The sequence below is a fragment of the Pongo abelii genome, chromosome 8, assembly GCF_028885655.2.
Source record: "Pongo abelii isolate AG06213 chromosome 8, NHGRI_mPonAbe1-v2.0_pri, whole genome shotgun sequence".
Lineage (NCBI taxonomy): Eukaryota > Metazoa > Chordata > Mammalia > Primates > Hominidae > Pongo > Pongo abelii.
The window spans coordinates 15,157,332-15,175,888 of NC_071993.2; the positions used below are offsets into that span (position 1 = coordinate 15,157,332).

General features: G+C 41.8%; 1 protein-coding gene across 1 annotated transcript in view; it reads left to right on the forward strand.

Annotated features, from left to right (window-relative positions):
- Nucleotides 1-1,102: 1,102 nt before the first annotated feature.
- Nucleotides 1,103-18,557, forward strand: part of OLAH (oleoyl-ACP hydrolase) — a 30,054-nt gene continuing 12,599 nt past the window's right edge. Inside the window, exons 1-3 of the mRNA XM_024253237.2 lie at nucleotides 1,103-1,154; nucleotides 4,582-4,772; nucleotides 7,078-7,208. Of these exons, the coding sequence (XP_024109005.2) occupies nucleotides 4,741-4,772; nucleotides 7,078-7,208 (163 nt within the window). The 5' untranslated portion in view covers nucleotides 1,103-1,154; nucleotides 4,582-4,740. The remainder of the gene's footprint in view (nucleotides 1,155-4,581; nucleotides 4,773-7,077; nucleotides 7,209-18,557) is intronic.

Below are 18,557 nucleotides of genomic sequence, written 5' to 3' on the forward strand. Positions count from 1 at the left end.
GCCCTCTGGTCTGTTCCCTACCCACGTGTCTTTTTTTTTTTTTTTTTTTTTGAGACGGAGTCTTGCTCTGTCGCCCAGGCTGGAGTGCAGTGGCGCGATCTGCGCTCACTGCAAGCTCCGCTTCCAGGGTTCACACCATTCTCCTGCCTCAGCCTCCTGAGTAGCTGGGACTACAGGCGCCCGCCACCATGCCCGGCTGATTTTTTCTATTTGTAGTAGAGACGGGGTTTCACCATGTTAGCCAGGATGGTCTTGGTCTCCTGACCTTGTGATCCGCCCTCCTCGGCCTCCCAAAGTGCTGGGATTACAGGTGTGAGCCACCGCGTCCGGCCATCCACGTGTCTTTTAGTCAGTTACTTAACCTCTCTGTGCCTTAGCTTGTTTAAATCTTCAAAATGGGGGACATAATACCTTAATTATTCTTGTGAATAATGCCTACATGATTGTAAACATGAAAAGTCTTAATAGGTATTGAAAGCTTAGAAGGGTGCTTGGTCCTTAGTGTTATGTGTTTGCTAATATTATAAGGCCAGGTATCACTCTTTATCATCTAGATCTCTAAAACAGCCTCTTAACTTGATTTTACTGTCTAGTCAGTCATTCTGAAATTCAATTCACCTTTTTCCACCTTCCAGTGGATTCTCTTCTTCTTTTTTTTTTTTTTAGACAGAGTTTCGCTCTTGTTGCCCTGGAGTGCAGTGGCGTGATCTCAGCTCACTGCAACCTCCGCCTCCTGGGTTCAAGTGATTCTCCTGCCTCAGCCTCCTCAGTAGCAGGTGACTACCACCATGCCCAGCTAATTTTTTGTATTTTTTAGTAGAGGTGGGGTTTCACCATGTTGGCCAGGCCCATCTCAAACTCTAGACCTCAGGTGATCCGCCCACCTTAGCCTCCCAAAGTGCTGGGATTACTAGCGTGAGCCACCGCACCGACCTTGCCTTCCAGTTTAGTTAACTTCTTTTATTTTCCTCATAGATGGTACATTGTGTCTCCTCTGGGCCACAGCCCATGTTGTTCTTCCTGCTTTGTTGTTTTCGTTGTTCTTTCATAATGTTCTGAGATTACCTCATTTCCTGTGTCCTCTCTTTCTTTGGCTATCCAAAGAAAGTCATCTTTCAGATTGTCTGCTCAGAGTTCATGTCAAAGCCTGGCAAGTGAGTATTTTATATTTTAAATTATCTAAAAATCACAGAGTAATACCTTCTGAGATATGTCTCATATGCACAGCCTATTGTTGGATTATCTTTTAATCTAATCTGTGAATATTGCTTTGTAACTAGAGAATTTAGTCTGTTTATATGTAATATAATCACTGGTATCTGGGGTTTAATCTGTCATCTTGTATTCTACTTTTTATCTGTTTTACCTGTTCTATGTTTCTTTCCCTTTCCTTTTCTCAGTTCTCTTTTTGATTAAATAAACATTTGTCTCTTCCAGTTTGGATGATTTACAGTCTGTTTCTATTCTTCTAAGGGCTAGCCTGAGAAATTAAGGCATGCATATTTATACAGTCTAAATTTAGTAAAACCTCACAGATAATGTAAGGAACTTTGTTTGCCTGTGCCTGACTTTGACATTATTTTTGCCTTGTATTTTAATTTTATACATATATATTTTTTTCTTTCTTTTTTTTTTTAATTTTGAGATAGAGTTTTGCCCTGTCGCCCAGGCTGGAGTACAATGGTGCAATCTCGGCTCACTGCAACCTCCGCCTCCTGGGTTGAAACAATTCTCCTGCCTCAGCCTCCCAAGCAGCTGGGATTACAGGCATCCGCCACCGTGCCCAGCTAATTTTTGTATTTTTAGTAGAAATGGGGTTTCACCACGTTGGCCAAGCTGCTCTCAAACTCCTGACCTCATGATCCACCCGTCTTGGCCTCCCAAAGTGCTGGGATTACAGGCGTGAGCCACTGCATCCATCCCTAATTTTGCATATATTTTAAGGTCCACCAGACATTACAATTACCATTTTATGTAATCAATGTTCATTTACATTTTCTCACATATTTATCACTGTCTTTTTCATTCCTCCTTGCATCTCCTATCTTCCATCTGGGATCATTTACTTTCTGCTCAAAGTATATCCTTTAACATTTCTTTAAAAATTGTCTCCTGGTGACAAACTTAGTTTTTACTGTCTGAAAATGTCTTTATGTTGCCCTGTTTCCTAAAAGCTGTTTTTACTGGGTATAGAATTCTAATTTGGCAGTCCTTGCCTCTTAGTACTTGAAGATATCATTCTATTCTCTTCCATGTTTTTGCATCGCTGTGAGTCCATGTCCACCTCTCCTGACCTCCTGGCTCCTTTTAATAGTTTTCTTCTGTGTTTCTTGGTTTTGCAGTTTCGTTGGAATGCATCTCTATAAAGATTGCTTTTTTTGTAATCTATTCTGCTGGACATTTGCTGGGCATGTTTTATCTTTGGACTAGTATTATGCATCAGTTCCACAAAAACCTAAGCCATTATCTCTGGAGTATTGTCTCTGTCCCACTCTCCCTCTTCTCCCGTCTGGTATTTCAATCAAATGAAATCATCTAGAGGTTTAACCTTGAGGAGAGAGTCACTGTTATTCTTACCAGAGGATCCCTCCAGTGACGAAAACAAAACCCAGGACATTTTACTCAACTTGGAAAATATTTCTTGAGTAAATTTGGACAGTGGTTAAATGTTTAATCTTCCCAGATATGATTGATCACAGACCGTGCCAAGTCAAAAAATAATACAAAACAAGGTTTTTATGTACTTCAATTAGAAAGAGTTGGAGGAATTCAGCCTAATTTTATGAAAACTTTGTAGTGCTCCATAACAACTTTTAATTGTCAACACCAAAAAAATTTGTATCCCAGCTCTGACTGCCTATTTTTCTTGGAAGAACTTGCTGTCTTTTTCTGCCTTTCATATCATTACCTAAGAAGGAACTGTTTCCAGGTAAAGTCAGCAAAATCCTCATGAGTCATTCAGGTGATTTTTTTCTGAGAGTTGATGGTGGCTCTGGCCCAGAATTACTAAGAAAAGGCTCTAAGAAACAAACAGATGGGCTCCCCACCCTCTGTAAACTTTCTTCCTCTATTTAGGCACATCTTTCTGTTCCTAAAAATGCCCTCCACTGCATGATAAAAACTTTAAGCTGAGGGATTCACCTAGGCTCTCTGGAACTGTGTTGAAAGTCACAACTGACCTTGCCAAGTTAGCCGTGTCCTTAAAATGAATACTTGGGATCCAAGGAGCTCCTAGGAGTCGGAAGATAAAGACCTTTATAAATGACAGATCTGCACTTGAGGTCAGGAGTTCAAGACCAGCCTGGTCAACATGGTGAAACCCCCGTCTCTACTAAAAATACAAAAATTAGCCAAGCGTGATGGCAGGCACCTGTAATTTCAGCTACTCGGGAGGCTAAGGCACAGGAATCGCCTGAACCTGGGAAGTAGAGGTTGCAGTGAGCCAAGGTCGTGCCACCACACTCCAGCCTGGGCGATAGAGGGAGATTCAGTCTCAAATAAATAAATAAATACATGTCAGGTCTGGCCAGGCGTGGTGGCTCACGCCTATAATCCCAGCACTTTGGGAGGCCAACGTGGGTGGATCACATGAGGTTAGGAGTTCGAGACCAGCCTGGGCAACATGGCGAAACCCTGTGTTTACTAAAAATACAAAAGTTATCTGGGCACAGTGGCGGGCACCTATAATCCCAGCTACTTGGGAGGCTGAGGCAGGAGAATCATTTGAACTTGAGCCACTGCACTCCAGCCTGGGCAACAGAGTGAGACTCCATCTCAAAAAAATAAAAATAAATAAGTAAATAAATAAATGACAGTTCTTTCAGTAGTTATTTTTCTTCTCTTTTCTGAATACTTGAAGATTGCAAAATGGGAAGTTTGGCACAGCAGTGAAGCCTTTTTTTAGAATCCCTCTCTCTTGAGATTTATTTTATTTTACTTTTTGAGATGGAGTCTCACTCTGTCGCCCAGGCTGGAGTGCAGTGGCACGATCTCAGCTCACTGCAACCTTCATCTCCCGAGTTCAAGCGATTCTCCTGCCTCAGCCTCCCAACTAGCTGGGATTACAGCCATGGGACACATATCCGGCTAATTTTTATATTTTTAGTAGAGATGGGGGTTTCACCGTGTTGGCCAGGCTGGTCTTGAACTCCTGACCTCAAGTACTGGGATGAGCTGCCACGCCCAGCCTCTTTCTTGAGATTTAAAAGAGCACAACTTTACAAACACTTAGAAAGCTAAGACATCTCTTTTGCCAAAACAAACATCCCTCACCCTTACCCTAATTTTCTAGTATGTATGTAATGTTTTCTGTTCTTTTAGGAGCAGGCTTGTTTCATGGCTAGAGTCTGGAAATGTTGCATCTTTGTCTTTTTGTATATACGTGAGCAGTCCTGTTAATGGAAGCACTTACTGCTAATTGGATATGAATGGGGTGGGATGGGGTGGTGACTCCTTATCTGAATAACATCAGTTGTTTTGGTTCTAACCCATTTCTTCTTCTCCTTTGTCATCACCACTGTCATTTTTTTCTCTTCTCTGTCTTCTCCTTCCTTTTCCTCTAACCTTCTTTATTTTTAACAGGGGTTGGAGCAGTCAATAAGAGTCAGCGCCTTTAAAAATAAATCTACTCACTTTTCTGTGTGCATAAGGCTGAGCAGAGATTCTACCTCTCAAGAGGAACTGACTTCTGTTGAGCACTCAACATTGCCAGCAATCTTGCAAGCACCCTCACTTCACAGCATGGAGAGAGGAGACCAACCTAAGAGAACCAGGCAGGCCACCCCTTGTGCCACCAGGCTCTTCCTCCATCCCCAGGGCTCCGATACCCTGCCTTTGTACGGCTCCCTTTTTAGTTTGAAAGAGGCTTCTCGGCCAGGCACTCACACTTGTAATCCCAGCACTTTGGGAGCCTGAGGCAGGTGAATTACCTGAGGCCAGGAGTTCAAGACCAGCCTGGCCAACATGGCAAAACCCTGTCTCTACTAAAAATACCAAAAATTCACCCGGTGTGGTGGTGCACCCTCAGGATGGTGGTAATCCCAGCCACTCGGGAGGGTGAGGCAGGAGAATTGCTGAAAGCTGGGAGGTGCAGGTTGCAGTGAGACAAGATCACGCCACTGCACTCCAGCCTGGTTGACAGCAAGAATCCATCTCAAAAAAAATAAAAATTAGTCTTTTTTGCCTTTATCTTTAAACTAGTAATTGTTAACATAAGTGCCCAAGTAAAAAGCCAGGAGTTTTTCTCCATAAATTATCAACCCCCTCAAAAAAGTTTTCGTTTGTGCCTAGGTTCATATAAAATCTCTCATTTTATGAGTGTTCTGAATTATTTTGTTATGAAGAACAAAGTACCTTTACAGAACACAAGTTAACCTGAAAAGATATCAGTTGGTGTTAGTTTTGGATGTTTGTAGAGATTACCTGAAAAAACGACAGGGGTATAACAGATTGCATCATTATACTAGGGTTTAGAACCTCATATTTGGGAATATTATATATCTTTGTAAGGAATTTAAGGATCAATTTGCAAACTTTATAGAAATTGTTTAAATTGTGGTGAGCACAAATGTGTACAGATAGGATGACTTTTTTCAAAAAGAACTTTTCCTAATATCACCTGATTGGGTACTTGGATCTTGGGACAAAAATCCAGTGACATTGTAAGTAGATTTGTTTGTTTGTTTTGAGACAGAGTCTCACTCTGTCACCCAGGCTGGACAGCAGTGGTGCGATCTCAGCTCACTGCAACCCCCGCCTCCTGGGTTCAAGTAATCCTCCTGCCTCAGCCTCCCAAGTAGCTGTGATTACAGGTGCCCACCAGCACACCCAGCTAATTTTTGTATTATTAGTAGAGACAGGGTTTCGCCATGTTGGCCAGGCTGGTCTCGAACTCCTCACATCTAGTGATCTGCCTCCCTTGGCTTCCCAAAATGCTGGGCTTACAGGCGTGAGCCACTGAGCGCAGCCTATAAGTAAATTTAAAAAGCACTGTTTATCAAACATTCAGAAGGAAGTCAAAATTGTATGCTCTATAAAACTTACATATAACTTGAAAAGTGGCTCTGGAAATCATGAAGATACCAAGATTGAAGCTGCCCATGAATGGTTTGGATAAAATTATTCTCCAAATTGTGAAAAAGGCAATTTCTGAATTAACATTTATGTCACTTTAAGTGTGCATATAAAATGCACTTACTGAATGTTATATATAGGTATTTGACTATTTCACCTACATCCCTGAAAGTTTATTTAATTTAAACATTAGAGACAAGGGCTGGGTGTGGTGGCTTATTTTTGTAATCCCAGCACTTCAGGAGGCCGAGGCGGGCGGATCACCTGAGGTCGGGAGGTTGAGACCAGCCTGACCAACATGGAGAAACCCCGTCTCTACTAAAACATAAAAAATTAGCTTGGCATGGTGGCACTTGCCTGTAATCCCAACTACTCGGGAGGCTGAGGCAGGAGAATCGCTTGAACCTGGAGGGTGGAGGTTGCTGTGAGCCGACATTATGCCACTACACTCCAGCCTGGGCAACAAAGTGAGACTATGTTTTTTTTTTGAGACTATGGCTCAAAAAAAAAAAAAAAATTAGAAGCAAGATGTCACTCTGTCACTGAGTGAGGCCGGAATCCAGTGGTGCAGTCATAGCTCTCTGCACCCTCAAACTCTTAGGCTCCAGAGATCCTTCTGCCTCTGCCTCCCAAGTAGCTAGGATCATAGGTGTGTACCACTATGCCAACGTAACTTAAATTTTTTGTTGACATGAGGTCTCGCTATGTTGTCCAGACTAGCTTCAAACTCCTGGTTGCAAGTGATCCTCTTCCTTGGCCTCCCAAATTGCTAGGATTACAGGCATGAGCTACCATGCCCAGTCCTAAAAATCTATGTATTCAAATTGTCAACACAGAGCATAAAAATCTTTTTTGCCCTTTCTTATTGGAAAAATTTGCAATCACTTTATATTTGAACATATGTTTCTTATAATTAATAAAGATTTCCATTAAAACACAGGGAATTCAGTATAGGGAACTTAATTGATATACATAATGTTAAATATATTTGAATTTCCTCCCTAGGAATGAAGACATTTTCAACTGCTTATACAAAAACCCTGAGGCAACTTTTAAGCTGATTTGCTTTCCCTGGTTAGGAGGTGGCTCCATTCATTTTGCCAGATGGGGCCAAGATACTCATGATTCGCTGGAAGGTATGTTAATTTTTAACATCATTTAAGCAATTTATAAGGGCAGATGACATAAATGTATTAGAATTTGAAGTTTGGTCAAGACTCCTTCCTGGTAGGTAATTAATAATAAACTTTCAAGATGACGCTTCAATAGGGTGACTTTTATATTTCTAAAGTAAGTGGTCTTTACTTTGTTTTTATCGTTAGAGCTAGAAGGACCTTTTAGGAGATGGCGTTCTAATACTGCATTTGTCTTTGGTATAACTATTGATGTGGTTGAACTGAATCTACCGTCTTGCAATTGTTTCCAATTTGTCCCGTGATGTGTTCTATTTTCCCTTTTTCTGCTTTTCTTTTGAATTAATACAGAGTCTAAAAGACTGCTATAAATCCAGGTGCAGTGGCTCGTGCCTGTAATACCGGCACTTTGGGAGGTTGAGGCAGGAGGATTGCTTGAGGCCAGGAGTTCAGGACCAGTCTGGGCAACACAGTGAGACCCCCGTCTCTGTAATAATAATTATTTATTTATTTATTGTTTTTGAGTCAGAGTCCTGCTCTGTCACCCAGGCTCGAGTGCAGTGGCGCAATCTCGGCTCACTGCAACCTCCACCTCCCGGGTTCAAGTGACGCTTGTGCCTCAGCCTCCCAAGTAGCTGCACTTACAGGCATGTGCCACCATGCCCAGCTAATTTTTGCATTTTTAGTAGAGACAGTGTTTCACTGTGTTGGCCAGGCTGGTCTCAAACTCCTGACCTCAGGTGATCCACCCACCTTGGCCTCCCAAAGTGCTAGGATTTTTTTTTTTTTTTTTTTTTTTTTTTTTTTTGAGACAGAGTCTGGCTCTGTCACCCAGGCTGGAGTGCAGTAGTGCGATGTCGGCTCACTGCAAGCTCCGCCTCCCGGGTTCACGCCATTCTCCTGCCTCAGCCTCCTGAATAGCTGGGACTACAGGTCCCTGCCACCGTGCCCGGCTAATTTTTTTGTATATTTAGTAGAGACAGGGTTTCACTGTGTTAGCCAGGATGGTCTCGATCTCCTGACCTCGTGATCCGCCAGCCTCGGCCTCCCAAAGTGCTGCGATTACAGGCATGAGTCACCACGCCCGGCCCCAAAGTGCTAGGATTACAGGTGTGAGCCACTGCAGCTGGCCTGTATAATAATAATTTTTTAAAGTCAAAAATAAAAGTATTAACTGTTCTTTATGTCTCTATTGCCTTATTAGCCATAGTTTTTTGTTTTCTTGTTTTTGTGGATGCTGTCAGATTTACAATATGCACTTTTTTTATTTAATGTTATGTGCAATTGTAAATCTGGCTGATTTCAAGACTGTTTATTACTTTTTTTTTTTTTTTTTTTTTTTGAGATGGAGTCTTGCTCTGTCTCCCAGGCTGGAGTGCAGTGGCATGATCTCGGCTTACTGCAACATCTGCCTCCCGGGTTCAAGCGATTCTCCTGCCTCGCCTCCCAAGTATCTGGGATTACAGGCACACACCACCACGCCCAGCTAATTTTTGTATTTTTAGTAGAGACGAGGTTTCATAGTCTCTACTAAATTCACATTGTTAACAATCAGAATTCTTAACAATTCTGATTGGTTAAAGTATATAGCATAAAAAGTTAACAAGTATGTAGGCATCTTAAGGTCTGGAGAGCCATGACTGATTTAATCCCGTCTCTGTGCTTCATCTGATAGAGATTAGCCATCTGATTTAATGCCTCCAAGCCTTGCAGGTGACAATTCAGCTTTAATTCAGAGGCTTGTTTTTATTACACATCTGTCCAACCTGTGGACATCTTGGGCAATTTTTGAAGATTTTTCTTTCAGATTTTCCCTCTTCTGACAGTATCCTTAGAGACACACCTGTTATCTGTATGAAATCAATGAACTTACTGTATTTTTTTCTTCCTTCGCCTCTAAAAAAAGGTTGTATTATTTTTACTCTATCAGAGCATGTAACATCATCCCTAATTTTTTTTTTTAGTCTTAGAACCACAATAAAGTCTTCAAAACTCACCACCAGTCCTTTTGCCACACTTTCCCTAATCACGTATTCTTTGGATGAATTTTGTCTTCTAGTACAAGGATGGTGAGCTTTTTCTGTAAATGGCCCAATAGTAAATATTTGCACATTTGTGGGACATACAGTCCTTGTTGCAACTCTTCAGCTTTGCCATTGTCTCACAAAAGCAAACACAGACAATGCATACAAAATGAGCATGGCTGTGTCCCAGTAAAACTTTATTTACCAGAATATGTGGCTGCAGGCTGGGCATGGTGGCTCACGCCTGTAACCCTGGCACTTTGGGAGGCTGAGGCAGACAGATTATTTGAGGTCAGGAGTTCAAAACTAGCTTGACCAACATGGTGAACCCTGTCTCTACTAAAAATACAGAAAATTAACTGAGCGTAGTAGTGTACGCCTATAATCCCAGCTACTCGGGAGTCTGAGGCAGAAGAACCACTTGAACCTGGGAGGCGGAGGTTGCTGCGAGCCGAGATCACGCCACTGCACTCCAGCCTGGGCGAGACAGTGAGACTCCGCCTAAAAAAAATAAATAAATAAAAACAATGTGGCTGCTGGCTTTGACCCATGGGCTATAGTTGATTGCTGTTTTAGTAGATTCTTCAGGCACTCATGATTCCAATATATGCTAAGTTCCTCCATCTCTAAGACTGCTTTGATACTGGCAATACTTTCCTTCTTTTTAACAAAATTTTTTTTTTGTAGAGACAGAGTCTTGCTTTGTTGCCCAGGCTGGTCTCAAACTCCTAGCCTGAAGCAATGCCCCCACCTTGGCCTCCCAAAGTGCTGGGATTACAGGTGTAAACTGCAGTATCTGGCCAGGAGATAAATTACTGATGTGTATGCTTCTTTCAGTTTCTTTAACAACCTGTTTTACTGTTTGTTGTCTTGCTTCAGATTTTGTTATCAAAGAGTCTGATATCATCCTGATTTGCTTCTTTTATAAATGACGTGGTAATTTCTTTGGAGGGCTTTTTTTTTTTTTTTTTTTTTTTTGGTGACAGAGTCTCATTCTATCACCCAGGCCCCAGGCCGGAGTGCAGTGGTGTGATCTCGGCTCACTGCAGCCTCTGCCTCCCAGGTTCAAGTGATCCTCCTGCCTCAGCCTCCTGAGTAGTTGGGAATACAGGCATGCACCACCATGCCTGGCTAATTTTGTATTTTAGTAGAGACAGAGGTTCACCATGTTGGCCAGGCTGGTCTCGCACTCCTGACCTCAAGTGATCTGCCTGCCTCAGCCTCCCAAAGTGCTGGGATTACAGGTGTGAGCCACTGTGTCCGGCCACAAATCCTCAAATTCTAACATTTTAATGCAACTACTATAGGTCAAGTTTCTCAAGCATATGATAGGCTCTTTTAATATGTAGTTTTCTTTCTTATTTTATTTCAGGGAATGTTACAGTAGGTAGTTAGACATAAACAAGGCAGGAGAGGCCCCTCCACCCCCAGCCAGGAATGTCAAGTGACTATCAGATGATGGTCAGGCAGTTGTTAAACCGTCTATCTAAAATAATAATTAGTCACCACCGGTTCCAGGGAAAGGCAGTCCCCCAATAGCTACAACACGCTGAAAGTTGGCAATCAGCAGCTTCCTGATAGGATTTCAGAAACTGGTCAAGTGGATTCACACATGTGCACTAAGAGGCAAAATGGTGGTGTTTAACTGGTCCTTCTTCCAGAAAAACTAGTAAGGGAAAAACGCTTTAAGTGAGCATGCATACAACTCCAGTAAACACACTGGGCATGCAGCCCCTCCCAAGTTCTGGCAGGTCACTGTGCATGCAGAGAGCCCACCCCAAGGGAAGAATCAGGGTAGAAGGGATGCAACCCCCCGAAGCATGCCAATGTATAAAACCCCAAGTCAAAGGTCAAACAGGGCACTTGATCTCTCAAGTCATCCACTTGGCCGTCTTCCAAGTGTACTTCACACTTCACTTCCTTTTTTGTTTCTGTTCTAAGCTTTTTTTTTTTTTTTTCTTGACACAGGGTCTTGCTCTGTTGCCCAGGCTGGAGTGTGGTGGTGCAATCACAGCTCACTGCAGCCTCAACCTCCCAGGCTCAAGTGATCCTCCCACCCCAGCCTTCCAAGTAGCTGGGAACACAAGCATAAGCTACCACGCTTGGCTAATTTCTTTTTTCCTATTTTTGTTATTGTTGTTTTTGTAGAGATGGGGGCTTTTGCCATGTTGTCTAGGCTGGTATCATACTCGCTCAAGGATTCACCGGCCTCAACCTCCCGAAGTGCTGGGATTATAGGTGTGAGCCACCGTGCTCAATCCTCTTAAGCATTTTTTTTTTTTTTTTTTTTTTTGAGATGGAGTCTCGCTCTGTCACCCAGGATGAAGTGCAGTGGCGCAATCTCAGCTCACTGCAACCTCTGTCTCCCGGGTTCAAGCAATTCTCCTGCCTCAGCCTCCTGGGTAACTGGGATTTTACAGGAGCCTGCCACCACGCCCAGTTAATTTTTGTATTTTTAGTAGAGACAGGATTTCACCATGTTGGCCAGGCTGGTTTCAAACTCCTGACCTCAAGTGATCCACCCGTCTTGGCCTCCCAAAGTTCTGGGATTACAGGCATGAGCCACCGCACCTGGCCTTTTTAAGATTTTTAATAAACTTTCACTCCTGCTCTAAAACTTGCCTCAATCTCTCAGTCTGCCTTATGCCCCTTGGTCAAATTCTTCCTTCTACTCTACTTCCTTCTACAAGAATTGAGGTTGTCGCAGAGCCATTACGATTCGCTGCTGCTAACAGGAAGTTTGCATGAATTAAATATTGATAATTTTCCAGTGTTTTATTTTGTTCAGTTTTCTTGAGGCTCTCCATGTGTTCCTATGCTGGAACCTTTTCTGCTTTCCATGACTACTACTTTGTTTTGTAATGTTTTCTCTGTCCCACTTTTGTTTCCTAGCTCTTTTGCTTGTACTCCATATCTAATTCAATACAGCACTTTGCATCCACTGTGTCATGGGCAACTTTTAGTCATTTTTGAAATAATTTTTGTCTTTTTAATCCATTTCTGTCCACTATTCTGTCAGCTCTTTGTGCAATTTTTTTTTTGGTCTATTTCTATGAAGAATTTTACATTTCTGAGTTATAGTGTTCTTTCATTTCCACTATTTCTGGTTTAATTTCATCCAAGTTGGAGTGTTGTGCTGTTTTTTCTGCTTTGTGAGGTGTTTTTTGTTTTGTTTTGTTTATTATTGAGACAGAGTCTCACTCTGTCACCCAGGCTAGAGTGCAGTGGTGTGATCTTGGCTCACTGCAACCTCTGCCTCCAGGGTTCAAGTGATTCTCATGTCTCAGCCTCCCAAGTAGGTGGGATTACAGGCACATGCCACCATGCCTGGCTAATTTTTATATTTTTTAGTAGAGATGGGGAAAGTGTTTTCATTGGCTGAAAAACTTTGATTTATACTTTCTATATTCTGTATGATAAATTTATCTTTGTTTATGACAAAGTGTGTTAGATTTTCCTGACGAGCAAGAATAGGTCATTCTACTGGAGCTAAGGTTGGTTGCTTACTAGTGAAGTGCAGTTTTAAAAACCACCTCGTTTGTGTGGGTGGGGGTTCTGCAATTCTGGTTCTTTCATATTTTCATGTTTCTGTAGGACTGTTTTCTATCTCCAGCCCCATCCTACTTTATTTTTACCTATCAGGATTCCCAACACTATACCTGTGTATTCCTCAAGCTTTCCAAGTCTCGTCCTTTCTACATGCTGGTAGCCAATACTCTGATATCAAGTCTCAAAGAAAATAATCCATTCATTGGAAGAAGAGAGCCCTGTAATTCCTAAAGGCCTTTCTAGAAATTATCAGAAATACTTTTATGTGAGGTTTTTAATCAATAGCTGACGGTTCAATACAGACAATTAAAGGCCACTACTTTAAACAAGTTTTCAAATAGTTGATCTATAAAAATGTATGCCATAAACTTAACCTTGTCCACTGCTCCCCTTATAGAATAAAACAGTACCAATATAATTGAAGTCTCCCTCTCCGTTTATGGCCTCCTCAAACACTGACTTAAGCAAGATATAGTATATATTTCTAACTTTGTATACTTTTTTTTTTTTTGGAGACAGAGTCTCACTCTGTCCCTGAGGCTGGAGTACAGTGGCACAATCTCTGCTCACTGCAATCTCTAGCTCCTGGGTTCAGGCGATTCTCCTGCCTCAGCTTCCCAAGTACCTGGGATTATAGGCATGTACCACTACGTCCAGCTAATTTTTGTATTTTTAGTAGAGACAGGGTTTTACCATGTTGGCTAGGCCGGTCTCAAACTCCTGACCTTAGGTGATCCACCTGCCTCGGCTTCCCAAAGTGCTGGGATTACAGACATTTCTCTGAAACTTGCTTTTCCCTCAATCTAGTTTTTAGTATTCCATTGTGTGACTATAACACAATTTATGTCTCTATTCTGTTCTCAGGCATTAAGGTCATTTTCATTTTTTGCTATTAGTATAAACAGGGCTTCTATGAGCATCTTATACACGTCTTCTTACATACATGTACGAGAGAGTCTACATCTAGGAATGGAATTTCTGGGTGGTAGAGTATGAACATCTTCAACTACATGAAATATTGTCAAATTGTTCTCCAAAGGAATTATAATAATTTATACTACCAAGCAGCATAGGAAAATTCTTATTGCTCTATATTGTTGACAATACCGTTGTAATTTTTTGCTCTGTGCATGAAATTATTCTAACTTTACATTGATTAACCCTTATTACAAGTAAGATTAGACATTTTGTTCACATTTTGATTGCTTGTCTTTTTCTCACTGACATGTAGAAATTCTTTCCTTTCTTTCTTTCCTTCCTTCCTTCCTTTCCTTCCTTTCCTTCCTTCTTCTTTCTTTTCTTTTGACAGGATCTTGCTCTGTTGCCCAGGCTGGAGTATAATAGCATGATCTTGGCTCATTGCAGCCTTAACTTTTCAGCCTCAAGTGACCTTCCCACCTCAGCCTCCTGAGTAGCTGGGACTACAGGCATACACCACTATGCTCGGCTAATTTTATTTTATTTTATTTTTTTGTAGAGACAGCGTCTCACTATGTTGCCAAGGCTGGTCTCAAACTCCTGGGCTCAAGTGATCCTCCTGCTTCAGCCTGCCCATGTGCTGGCGTGAGCCACCATGCCTGGCCAAAATTCTTTGTCTATTCTGGATTCTAATGTTTTTTTAGTAGGTTTTGTGTGTTGAAAATGTCTTCTAGTTTGTGCCACCTTTCTTTTTAATGTGGTGTCTTCTGACTCACAGAAGCTTTAAATTTTAATATAATCAAGCTTATTACTCTTCTTTTAAACTTTATGCTTTTTATGGCTTGCTTTAAAAGTAAGCCTAACCTAACCCTATACCCTAACCCCAAGTCACAGTTATTTGCCTATTTTTCTTCTATCAATTCTAAAGTATTTTTGTCATATTTGAGCCAGTCTTTTGTATATAGTGTGAGCTAGATATCCAAGTTTACTTATACCACATCAATAGCCAGTTGGCTTGGCAACGCTTACTGAGAGGTCTACACATTCCCTCACTGGTTTTAAGCGTCAGCTGAATTGTAAATTGAGTTTTCACATGTATGTGGGTCTATTTCTGGGCTATTTTTTTTTTTTTTTGAGATGGAGTCTCGCTCTGGAGTGCAATGGCGCAATCTCAGCTCACTGCAGCCTCTGCCTCCTGGGTTCAAGCGATTATCATGCCACAGCCTTCTGAGTAGCTGTGATAACAGGCATGAGCCACTATGCCCGGTTAATTTTCGTATTTTTAGTAGAAATGTGGTTTTGCCATGTTGGTCAGGCTGGACTCAAACTCCTGACTTCAGGTGATCCACCTGCCTCAGCCTCCCAAAGTGCTGGAATTATGGGCATGAGCCACCGTGCCTGGCCCGGGTTCTTTATTCTGTCCCATTGGTGTGCTTGCCCCATATGATACCAGAAACACAGCATCTTCATTCCAGCAGCAGGGAAGTCTCAGGGTAATTGGGATGTTTCCTTGATGCCTTCATGGAAAAAATGAGTATGTGCGAGTCCATGCGTAGGTCTATTTCTGGATTCTCTTACTCCACTGATCTATACGTCTATGTTTACTCCAAAAGTATACTATCTTATTACTGTGGTCTTATAATAAGCCTTAGATATCCAGCAGCATAAGTTCTCCAACTTTGTTCTTCTTTCTGAATGTCGTTTTGCATATTTTAAGTCCTTTGCATTTCCATACAGCTTTGAAAATCGGCTTATCAATTTCCTGAGATTTTGTTTGGGGTTGCCGTGAAGTTATAGATCCATTTTGGGAAAACTGACATCATAACGATATTGAGTCCTCTGATCCATGAGTGAGATCTGTTTCTCCAGTTTAAAAAGTATTGTTTTGATTTAGCAATATTTTGTCATTTTTTGTTTCTGGCCTGCTTCAGCTTCTTGAGCAGCTGGGACTATAGGAATGTGCCACCATGTTTGGTCATTTTTTTTTTTTTTAAGTTTTTCGTACAGACGGGGTCTCCCTATGTTGCCTAGGCTGGTCTTGGACTCCTGAGCCAAAGCAACCCTCACACGTTGACTTCCCAAAGTGCTGGAATTATAGGCATGAGCCACCGCACTTAGCCTTCCAAAACACATCTTTAAATGATCACAGTCTACTCTCAAATTTTATTACACCAGTTCATTTTTAATGAAAGAACCTTATAAGAGTGTTACTCCATTCCTCTCTCTTGACCTTTGTGCTACTTTTGTAAAACACTTTCCTACTTATCAATTTTGTGTAGAGCAGTCAGCCGTCATTTTTAGTGATTTTAAAGTGAAAAAAAAAAATGTTTAGTAAGAACTTCTGAGTTTGTGGGGGGAAAACCAAAATGATAAAAAATAACCTTTTACATATATTTACATGATTACCTTTGTTAAAGTAGATCCAGATTTTCATCTGACACTATTTTTATTCTGCCTGAAGAAGTTCCTTTAATATTTATTTTAGTGCAAGTCTGCTGGCAGTGAATTCTCGTGGGTTTTATGTGTCTTAAAAAGTCTTTAACTTCCACTTTTGAAAGATATTGTCACAGGATATGGAATGCCAGGGTGACAGTTGTTCCCTACCTTCCTACCCCCTAGTATTGTTCTCTGGCTTGCCCTATTTCTCCCCTTCCTTCCCTCCTTCCCTCTCTCCTTCCCTCCTTCCCTTCCTTCCCTCTCTCCTTCCCTTCCCTCCCTCTCTCCTTCCCTCCTTCCCTTCCTTCCCTCTCTCCTTCCCTCCTTCCCTCCCTCCCTCTCTCCTTCCCTCCCTCCCTCTCCCCTTCCCTCCCCTCCCCTCCCCTCCATCTGTCCATCCATCTGTCCATCTCATCCTGTCTCCCAGCTTGAGTGCAGTGGCACAATCACAGCTCACTGTAGCCTCAACCTCCCAGGCTCAAGCAATCCTCCTGCCTCAGCCTCCCAAGTAGCTGGGACTACAGATGTGCACCACCACACTCAGCTAATATTTTTAATTTTTTTTTTATAGAGATAAGATCTCACTTCATTGCCCAGGCTGTCTCAAACTCCTGGGCTCAAGCGCCTTCAGCCTCGGCCTCCCAAAGTGCTGGGATTACAGGCATGAGCCACCGCACCTGGCAGGCTTGAACAATTTCTAATAAGAAATGTGCTGTCATGGCCTGGGCACAGTGGTTCATGTCTGTTATCTTAGCACTTTGGGAGGCCAGGGTGGGCAGATCACTTGAGGTCAGGACTTTGAGACCAGCCTGGCCAACATGGTAAAACCCCGTCTCTACTAAAAATACAAAAATTACCTGGGTGTGGTGGCATGTGCCTGTATTCCCAGCTACTTGGGAGGGTGAGGCAGGAGAATCACTTGAATCTGGAAGGCAGAGGTTGTAGTGAGCCAAGATGGCACCACTACAATCCAGCCTGAGCAACAGTGCAAGGCTCCTTCTCAAAAAAAAAAAAATAAATAAATAAGAAATGTTTTGCCATTACTTTTGTATCTATGTCTCTGTTCTGTGGCTGCTTTTTAAGATCATCTTTTTATCAAGTGTTTTTAGCAATTTGATGGACAAGCCTTGGTGTGGTTTTCATTGTTTATTCTGTTTGAGTTTCCCTGAACTTCTTGGATCTACGACTTTGTGAGTTTCAAATTTTGACATATTCAGCCACTATTTTTTTTCAAATGTCTTTCTGTTTCCCTCTTCTCTTCTCTCCTTCTGGGACTCCAATTACACTATGTTAGATTGATTTATAGTGTACCACAGTGTACTTATCAGCTGTGCATTTATTTTGTCATGTTCTTTCTACATTTTCTTTTCTTTTTTTTTTTTTGTTTTGAAGACAGAGTCTCACTCTGTCTTCCAGGCTGGAGTGCAGTGGTATGATCTGGGCTCACTGCAACCTCTGCCTCCCAGGCTCAAGTGATTCTCCTGCCTCCGCCTCCCAAGTAAGTGGGACTACAGGTGCATGCCACCACGCCCAGCCAATTTTTGTATTTTTAGTAGAGATGGGGTTTCACCCTGTTGGCCAGGTTGGTCTTGAACTCCTGACTTCAAGTGATCTGCCCACCTCGGCCTGCCAAAGTGCTGGGATTACAGGTGTGAGCCACTATGCCTGGCCAACATGCTTAATTGTGGATAGTTTCTTTTTCTAAGTTCACTGATCTTTTCTTCTTGGTGTCTAGTCTGCTGTTAATCCCACCTGGTGTTTTTAAAAATTTTTTCAGATATTTTACATCTCTACAAGTTCCATCTGGGTCTTTTAAAAATCTTTAGTTTCTGTTCTTATCCTGTTCATGTTTTCATTTACATTAGTGAGCACATTTGTATTTAATAACTGTTTAAGGTCCTTGTCTGCTGACTCCATCTTTTGTTATTTCTCGTCTGTTTCTTATGTTTGATGCTCTCCCTGGAGTTGTTATGGGTCATACCTTCCAGCTTTTTGGCATGTCTGGTGAGCTTTGATTAGATGTTAGACATTGTGAATTTTACATTGTTGGGTCCTGGATTTTGTTGTATTCCTGTACAGTGTGTTAGACTTTGCTCTAGCAAGCAAGCCAGTAAGTTATTTGGGACCAGCTTGATGTTTGATTCTGGAGATGCTTAGATTGTGTATTTATTCATTAGGAGATGACTTGTCATTGTTTCTGTTAGGCATCCTGAAGTGCTACTAGCCCAGGATCACTTCGAGTTATTTTTCTGCTTCACTTTCTATAAATTTGAAGTTTATTTATATTACCTGCACTCCAGTCTACCAAGGTAACATAAATAAACTTCAAATTTGCATAAATACAAGGCTTTGTTTAAAAAAATCTAAGGGCAGACTTTTTCCCCCATCCAGAGCCAAGGCAAAATCAGAAAGTTCTTCTTTTCTC